Raw genomic sequence first — 10,000 nt, forward strand, 5'->3', positions numbered from 1 at the left:
TGAATTTGGATTTTTCTATTGTTACGATGAGTTTAAACAAAAAAAGGCAAAAATGACAAGGACAAAATTATTAGCCCCCTGATCATTGATAGTCAATAGGGCACCATTTATGAACCAAAACAGACAACAGGCTCTGATAAGTTGCTACCTAGGTTGGCACATGCCCCACTAGGGATTTTGGCCCATTTCTTCACTGCAAAGTGTTCTAGCTGGTCCAAATCGCATGGATGCTGAGCATAGACATTAACCACAGACTCTCAGTGGGATTGAGGACTGGACTATGAGCGGGTGATTCCAATATCATGGTTTTAGTGTCCTTGAAGAACCTCTGAACTAATCTAAATGTATGCTTTGGGTTACAATGTTGTTGGAAGACCCAGCAATCCAGATTCAGACCCAGACTCCCTGTGTCTGAGGCTGAATAACAGACTAAACTTGATGCCCCACCACTGTGTGTAACTGTGGAAACTGCTTGGCCTCATTAGACCAAAGAAGCATTGGACACCTGCCTAGATGATTGTTATTGGCTGGCCTCACCTGGAGTTTTTTCACCCACCAAGAAAGACAGTTGTTAGGGCTTGTCATCATATTGGGCTTTGGGGCCATCATCACAGAAGAACCCCTTTACTAAAGGCAGTGCATATCAGAGTGTTATTGAGCTTTGCCTGTGAACATTTGAAAGTCAAAAATGAGTTTTGAACATCTCTGCTTTCATCTGATGATATTCAATTGCACCTGCCTTAATGCATGAATTCTGCTTCTGTCAGGTGAAGAAAGGGATAGGCCTTGAATCGTTATAAGATGGTTTCCACAATTAAACATGGTGGTGGATGCATCATTCTGTGGCAGCCTCAGCCACAGGAAACCTTGTTTGGGTGTACGGCACCATAAAAACTGAAAATTATGATAGAATGTGGAAAGTGACCTTGCAAAAATATGCTCATAGAGGGAGCTAAGATCTTCACTGGATCTTTCAATAAAATAATAACCCAAAACTTGCATCCAAAATAGTTCAAATGTTCCTCAAGGATACTAAAACCATGGTCATGGAGTGGTTCAGACCTCAATCCTTTAGATAGTATTTGAGGAGTGCTGAAAATGAATGTCCATCCTCAACATCCATGCCATTTGGACCAGCTTAACTATTTGCGATGAAAAAAATGGGCCAAAATCCCTGGTAGGACATGTGCCAACATAGTTAACAACTAATCAAAGTGCCTGGTGTCATTTTTTGTTCATAAATGGCACTGTATTGACTATTAATGATAAGGGGGCTAATAATTTTGTCCTTGCCATTTTTACACTTTTTTGTTTAAACTCATTGTGAAAATGGAAAAGTCCAAATTTAACTTAATGGATACTATCTCCATGGTGTCTTTGTTTCCAGAATAACACACATTTATTAATAATGATCATTCTCAATGATCAATGAAGAGATATGTCTAATTTCAGGAGGGGGGCTAATAATATCGTCCTCAACTGTAGCTTCACCTATACATCTGTGCACAGCATGAGAGAGGTATGTGTGCAAGAGTGGGCTCATTTTACTGTACACAAGGCCTTGCTTAACTAAAGTAGATCAACTGGAAGACAATGGAGTGGCCCCAAAAGACTGCCTGCATTGATTAGATACTATACTGAGACATGCTGAGGACAACAGAGCATACAGTATGAAGCAAACCTGTCAGTGCGATAATGCACACCAGGTGTAATACTTTGACACACATCTCAGTAAGTGACATGTGTGAGCGTGTGGTGAGTGTGAGCGTGCATGTATGTTCGTGTGTGTGTGTACTGTATGTGCGTGTGTGTGTATTTGCATTCCATGAGGCTGTGTTTTTTTGTGTGTGTACTACATGCAGCCTATGAGTGATTCTTGAATGTATGTGTGTGTGTGTGTGTGTGTGTGTGTGTGTGTGTGTGTGCGTGCGTGCGTGCGTGCGTGCGTACGTGCATGCGCGCGCAGAGATGCATTTTTTGTGTGTGTGAGTCTTCTCCCTGGATCTTACCACGGTCCTGAGCTTATTCTCGACAGCTGTTTGCAGGCAGTTGAGGTAGCAGTCGCGCAGGGCGTTCCTCTCCTTGTCAGTCACCCCGCCGAACGCTATGGGGCCCACTGTGTGAATCACATCTGTGAACAGAAGAAGCAGCCAGTAGAAGAGATGGAGAGAGAGAGAAAGAAAGAAAGAAAGAAAGAAAGAAAGAAAGAAAGAAAGAAAGAAAGAAAGAAAGAAAGAAGGAAAAGCAACATGAGCCTGCTTCTAAAAATACACAAGGACTTATACAAGGTTCTAGTTAAGGACAGATACAGTGGGTTTTTTCTCCTAACAGGACGCATGTTATGCTGCAAATGAAAAAAAACCGACCCACATACAGCCCATTTCTTTATCGAAGCTGATTCAGGGACGACAGCCAGTATCTGGCGTGATCTGAGTGCATATCTGTCAAGGGAAGGGCTGGGTTTGACATGAGGAATCTCCAGCTTGTCTGTCACATTATCTGCTTGCTGTCTTGCTAAAAAGATGTAGCGTTAGCATTTCATGAGGCCATCTGAATTTCAATTCTTTTTTTCCTTTTCCCCATTTCCTTACTCTTTTTGTGGAAAATTAACTGTGAAATGAATGACTCTGCAGAGCTTGATGAATATATCATCGTCGGGTCTCTCAAGTCTGGAGCGATGATAAAAAATGAGAGAAAAGCAAATGTAAATTGAGCTAGTGTAATTAGTCTCTGACGTGTCCTTGAGCGATCGTTTCCTCAGAGGGAGGAATTATTCAACGACTCAAGAGCCATTTCAGGACGACAAGACATCTCGTGTCACTCCCGCCACCATAGTGTACTGAGCCAACCTACATAGTACAGTGCTTTGCTACAGTACTAAAAAAAAGACACACAAACGCGTGAAGCTACAGTACAAGACAAAGAGCTCTAAATTGTTACGTCACCAATCAAGTAAACTCCTGCCATTGTAATTTACTGAGTTAGCACAGCCTACATAGAGGATTTCACAACAGTGCTAAGAACAAGGAGCTCTCAGTTGCTAAGCCATCAATCAAGTTAACTTGTCATTTGTAAATCATGTGTACGTCTTGTGTGTCACTCTCGCTGTAGTGGTGTATTGAGGCAGCCCATACAAGTTATCAGATATAATAGATATATAGAGATTAGATATATTGAGACAAAGAGATCTACATGTTCACGTCACCAATTAAGTAAACTCAGGGATGTGCATTAGGCCAAGAGTATTAGCTCAAAAATAGGCCCAACCCGGAACAAATTCATAACAAGCTGGATTTCTCAGAATATGTTCAGAATACCTTTAGGAACAACATACTAAAAGTCCCCAGGAATCCACCTTGAGCTTTCCGAGAAATTCAAGATGGCGTCCAAATTATATGATATTATAGTGTTAATGCAATAACTTCTGAACAGGTGAATGGATTGTCACAAAATTTTGTGTGCTAACACTTTAGACATACTAAATGATGTGATGTAATTTTGGAGGCCATCACTTTCAAGATGGCCGATATTCAAGATGGCCGACATTTGTCTGTGCCATAATTTCCGAACGGTTGAACGGATTTCCACCAAATCTTGCATGCTAACACTCTATAATAGGTACATGATCTGCCAAAAATTTGGAGACCAACACCTTCAATATGGCCGACTTACAAGATGGCCAGCATTTTTGTTCAGCCACGATGTACAAATGGTTGAATTTATTTGCACAAAACCATGGACTGCTAACAAATTAGGAGGCCAACACTTTCAGCAAGGCCGACACAATGTTAAGTATGACACCACACTGTCACACTGATCCCTGGGAAATGTTTCTACATGGCTACATTCATAATGCAAAAAAGGGCAGTGCTAGTGAATAAACGGAGATGCACATAGCGTAGGCCTACTTTGAAGCGTTGATTGTTTTTAGTATTGTGGTGCACGTGTGGCTGACGTTTGGACACACCTCGTCCTCAGAGTCCGGCTGAGGGACACGCGACGCCTGTGACTTTGAGCACAAAAAATAATAATAATGATAAACGCTAAAAATATGCTGAGGACTCAGGCTATATAGGGCGTTTTTCCAACAGCCTAATACCTCCGTTTTTTCTCTAGTTGATGATATTTTTGCATGTAGCCTACATGCATTTCAATCACACTATATCGCGCAATTGAATCAAAATGCCCCCCATTTGTCAACAAATACACACGCCATGTCATCTGTGGGTCATGGCAAAGTGCCCTTAGCAACCGCAACCATAAACAAAACGAACTGTCAGGCTATGTCAACAATCGTCACTTCGCCTGTCAGACATGTCACTTTCTGCAGATGTATCAGTGCCTCTGAAATAGATTTGTGCTGCTGTTTTTTTTTCCTCATGAGGTTGGATGTGTGGTTTTTCGACACGCTGATGTTTGTATCAGAATTTTGGTTCCTTTATAAGATGTGGGTCCATCAAATGTGTGTTGTTTTCTCAGATCGCCATACTAGCAAACCAGGGACTCTCCTCTATGATGTCACAGCCCAGCTCATTAGTCACACCAAATTTCACAGAATTCACACTTTGAGTTGCCATTTTCACAAGTTCCTCCAGGATGATTGGGTTCAAAGTCTCATCGATGCTATCAGAAAAAACAAGGCTTTAATGGGAATGACCGTGCTCTAGGTTCTCTTCTGAAGTCATTTGGCCATGCACAACCCAACACCCCAGACAACTGCCAGTTTGTTCTAGATGGGGGTCATCTGTTGCAGTCTGTGGTGTGGCCACAACCATCTACTTATGAAGCTGTATGCAATTTCTATATTGCATACACACTAAAACACTATGGGGCTGGTACTGTTGTTGTGTTTGATGGCTATAGCATGATCTCCACCAAGGCAGCAGAGCAATTGCGAAGGGCAAAGAAGTCCACATCCAGTGATATCTTATTTGACCAGAGCATGCAAACCACAACTACTCAGGCAGCATTCCTGGCAAATGGCAACAATAAGGGGCGTCTAACAGAGATGCTCAGGGACTTGATGAATGAGGCAGGTGTTCATGTAAAGCAGGCACAAGCTGATGCATTAATAGTCTCTACTGCTAGGTTTTTGGCAATCAGGCAAACCAGTTGTTGTTGTCGGAACTGACACGGACTTGCTGGTAATGCTGGTGGCTCAAGCAACCACAAACATGGATCTTTACATGATGTGTACCACGAATTCAGACATTTTAAGCTTGTTACTAAAAAGAAAGACTATGGTCTACTTGACACATTCGCCAATTCTGCAAGCTCCCACCAGCAAGTGCAAAAAGCAGGTGAAAATTTCCTCCTGAGGCTGTATGGAGCATCCAGTTGTGAGTCCCTGGATGAATTCCGATACATTGCTTACAAAAAGGCTATCAGGAAAACTCCACTGTCATCAACCTTCCAGTTGGCCACTTTGCCTCCAACAACTGCTGCAGCAAAGCAACATTCATTCAGAACATATCTTACTGTTCAAGAATGGATGGGAAGGTCCTTGCAGCCAACAGCTTGGGGATGGAAGTTAAATGAAATTTTGACTCCAATTGAAACTGACCGCCCCATTGCTCCTGACACTCTGCTCAACATGATCTCTTGTAGCTGCAGAGCAGATGGCTGTGGAGTGTCATGAGGCTGCAGGAAGATGGGGGTACCCTGCTCTGCCCTGTGTACAAACTGCAGTGGACAAACATGCAACAATGCAGCTTTAATGCCATCATTGCTTAATGATGAGGGAGAAACTGAAAAGCCAGATACCCTAGAATATGATGATAATGAGGATGATGAGGAGTGATAGAGAGGTTGATTGATTGCTTGTTTGATTAATTGTTTTGGTACATTTATTGATGAAATGGTCTTGTTGAGTTATTTGATTTCATTTTATGTTGAAGTTGCAACATGTTGAAAATTTACCAATTTTATTCCTGTAAATACCTTCTCTATTTGAGAAAGAGCTCAGTCACATTGCTTAAGTTGGATTGATTATCATTTCAAAGATTAATGTCACTTGTAAGTAGTTGTTAGTTGTTTTAAGAACAGTTTTAGGAGTTCATAATTTTTTTGGTTCAAGGTCCCAGTGACCGAAATATTTCAACACGTTATACACATAATACATATAGATATTGTTATGATAAGTTGTTACCTTTTAATATAAGCATTTCATCAAAACCTAAGGATGAACATGACTCTGCATCTACCATCAAAACATACATTTCCACCTTTAGACTGCTTTTAAATGACATTTCAAGCCTTAGATATGTCAAAATCTCCAAAAGGCGGCCATTTTGGACGCCATCTTGAATTTCTCACAGAGCCCAAGGGGTATTCCTGGGGACTTTTGATTCCTAAAGGTATTCTAAACATATCCTGACATTTTAAGCTTGTTACTAATTTGTTCAATCCACCCACTGAATTGTAATTGCGCTAAAACATGAAAAATCATCAATTTTGGACCCCATCTGGACCACCATATTGAATTTCTCAGAGATGCCAACTTGGACTCCTCTGGATTTTTTGTATGTTGTTCCTGTTATAGTTGAGTGTTAGCATACAATATTTGGTGCCAATCCACCCACCCATTGAAAAGTTATTACGTGAAAACATTAAAAATATCATACATTTTGGACGCCATCTTGAATTTCTCAGAGAGCACAAGGGGGATTCCCGGGGACTTTTAGTATGTTATTCCTAAAGGTATTCTGAACATATCCTGAAATTTTCAGCTTGTTATGAATTTGTTCCGGGTGAAACCCTAATACTCTTGGCCTACATGTCTTATGTCACTCTTGCCATTGTAGTGTACTGAACCAGCCTGAATAAAATATTTTGCTATAGTGCAAAGACAATGAGCTCTCAGTTGCTAAGTCACCAATCAAGTAAACTCCTCATTTGTACACCATGTATCACTCTCGCTATTGTCGTTTACTGATCCAGCCAACAGTATTTTGCAACAGTACCGTACGAAGACAAGGAGCTCTAAATATTTAATTCACCATTGCAGTAAACTCAGGGAAGATCATGTGTAGGTCTTGAGTCACTCACACCATTGAGTCAGCCTAGACTACATTACGAATTTTGCTACAGTGCTAAGAAAGAGGCACTTAATATTTAATTCGCCATTAGTAGTAAACTCTGGGGAAATCATGTGTATGTCTTGTGTCACTCTTGTTGCGTGGGTGTACTGGGTGTACTGGGCCAGCCTAGCCCACATAGAGTATTTTACTATAGTGCTAATACAAGAAGCTATAAATATTTAATTCACCAATCATATAAACTCGAGGAAGATCATGTGGATGTCTTGTGAGATTCTCGCTATTGTAGTGTACTGAGCCAGCCTAGCCAGGCATTGACAGGCGTCTTGTGTTACTGCCATTGCCATTATATACTGCTACCATACATGCATACTGCTACCATACATACAGTGTCATATTGTAGAGGCGCTACTGTATGTAGAAAGAATGTTAAGAAGAAAGAATTAATCTTTTCTATGAATAACTCATTGAATTTCAAATATTAACTCACTAGAATGTTTTTCAACAGTGACTTGAGTGTCTCAAACTAAAGCTACCAATCACGTAAAGGCATGGGACATCACCTGTATGATGAGAAGTTGGGGAGAGACTACTGTATTTGCAGAGCTGTTCATAATCTTTCTGCAGCATTACTATGTTGGATTGTCACATCAATGAGCCTGGCTCTTTGGAGTACCAGTCAAAGCACACATTTGGTGCCTTGTAGGCCTGTGTTCAAAAGTGTGTGTGTGTGTGTGTGTGTGTGTGTGTGTGTGTGTGTGTGTGTGTGTGTGTGTGTGTGTGTGTGTGTGTGTGTGTGTGTGTGTGTGTGTGTGTGTGTGTTGGGGGGGGCGGGGTGTCAAATTGTCTCCCTTCAACAAAAACTATGGCAAGGACCTCTGTGAATGCTTCCCAGTTTCCCACACCAGGGACAATACATAAGGGTGGCCAGGGCAAGGTGTGAACAATTCAGGGGCTCCTATACCTTCAGAGAGGCCCGATAGAGGACTATGGAACTGTGGTGGAGCTGGGGCCCCCAAAATAATATTCTTTGTTATGATAAGTTATGTCCAAGCTACTCTTGTGCCTATCGCTTCCATCCGTTCCACTCCCTATCTTCTGTAGACACCTTTCCCTTTTGCCTATCGTCCTCTATAACTTCTCCTCCTCTGTTCCTCCATCTCTTCTGTCAACATAACTACACATCTAGTCAGAATTGGAAGTTGTCCTTTCTTAACTTTTTCATATTATTTATTTAAAAATGTGTGCAATATCCTTCACTTTTTAATTTTACAATGTGCGTATACTTTTTTATTTCTTTTTAAGGAGCAATCAAACCTGCCAAGGGACAAAAGATGAAGATTAGCCTCATGGCTATTCTTGAATTTTTTTGCATTTGTTTTAAATGTTTGTAATATTATATGCTGTCCCTTGTTAAATAAATAAACTTCAAACTTCTGTGACAGCCCTCTGTGTGGGTCCTACCATCCTCTCTTTCCCTGCTCTATCAGATGAATTGTCCTCAGATCTTTCACCTCACCAAGCATCACAATATGGAAATAAAGGCGATTTAAGTGACTTTGAACATGGCAGTGTTGTTGTTGCCAGATGGCCTTGGATTGAGTATTTCAGTTCACATATACTATACACTTACTCTTGTCCTCCATCTTCTCTTTCCATGCTCAACCAAGAACTCATCTTCCTCCACTCTCCTCCTCTCCTCCTCTCCTGCCCTCCTCCCCTCTCTACTCTCTCGTTCTCTCATTCTCTTCCTCTCCTTCTCCCTCTGCCCTCTCCATTCCTCTTTTTTCCGTATGACTATGCTTGTGTCTATTTGTCGATCTGTCTTCTTGTTTCTCCTTCAGAACCTCCTCTGCTGATCCCTCGTCTCGTCTCGTCTCGTCTCGTCTCGTCTCGTCTCGTCTCGTCTCGTCTCGTCTCGTCTCGTCTCGTCTCCAGTTATTTTATTTTGTCCAGCACCTGTGCCACTGTGATGTGTGCACATCCTCTGCGTTCTTGAGAGTAGAGGAAGGACACCTCTATCCTTCCTCTACTCTCAAGAACGCAGAGGATGCGCGCACATCACAGTGGCACAGGTGCTGGACAAAATAAAATAACTGAAGTAAAGGATGGATGTCCGCAACACTGTTAATGGTCCCCGTTTTTTTATTGGCACAACGTTTCGGACCTTAGTCCTTCTTCAAGTGCAACCACTTTCCATCCATCCTTTACGTCCTCTCCTCTCCCCTGCTGTGCTGTGCTGTCTGCCTGTTTGTCTGTCCTCAGGTATGTCTGTCTGTGTTCTGTCAGATGGAGGCCATTCTCTCTCTCTACTCCTTTCCCACCTCTTCTGTTCTCTTGTCTGTCCTCCATGTCCTCTCCTCCTTCTTCTCCAACTGTCCGTCCTCTCCTCTCTCCTCCCTCCTCTCCTCTGCTGTACTGTAATGTCTGTCTCCTCATCTGTCCTCCAGCACCTTGTTGGGAGCATGCTGAGGGGCTATGTCCATATACCATCTCTCCTCTCCTCTCCTCTCCTCTCCTCTCCTCTCCTCTCCTCCGCTGCATTGTCTGTCCGTCCGTCTATCTGTCTCTTGTCCAGCACCTCGTTGAGAGCGTGCTGTGGGGCTGTGGCCATACACAGCAAATTTGTCAGAGTTAGATTCCCGGTGTTCAGCCAAAATCTGAACATCAAGAGTTGCAGCAGCACTACAAAGTGTTATTTGACTCATCTGGATCAGAGTTGTTGAGCTAGAGAGTTAATATTTAACTCCCTACAGAGTTATGAAAACCACGCCTCCCTAAATTTCAAATGATTTGGCAACTAAGCAGCCATTTTGTTATAGTCCCCTATAAGTGAACCAAATTCAACCCTCTGTAAGTGAACCAAATTGTAAACCAACAGACAAAGAACTCTGTTCTGTTTTTCTTCACATTGTGACATTGTGTGTACTACAAAAAGTAGGTGCTCTTTCTGGTCATGTTAG

At 42.0% G+C, this 10,000-nt stretch overlaps 1 protein-coding gene across 4 annotated transcripts in view; it reads right to left on the bottom strand.

The window, feature by feature from the left end:
• macrod1 (mono-ADP ribosylhydrolase 1) overlaps positions 1-10,000 on the bottom strand; it is a 143,915-nt gene that overhangs the window by 22,470 nt on the left and 111,445 nt on the right. For all 4 annotated transcript variants that reach the window (XM_063190812.1, XM_063190811.1, XM_063190815.1 and 1 more), the window contains exon 6: positions 2,010-2,131. In XM_063190812.1, the coding sequence (XP_063046882.1) occupies positions 2,010-2,131 (122 nt within the window). The remainder of the gene's footprint in view (positions 1-2,009; positions 2,132-10,000) is intronic.

Source organism: Engraulis encrasicolus, chromosome 23 (genome assembly GCF_034702125.1).
Source record: "Engraulis encrasicolus isolate BLACKSEA-1 chromosome 23, IST_EnEncr_1.0, whole genome shotgun sequence".
Classification (NCBI taxonomy): domain Eukaryota; kingdom Metazoa; phylum Chordata; class Actinopteri; order Clupeiformes; family Engraulidae; genus Engraulis; species Engraulis encrasicolus.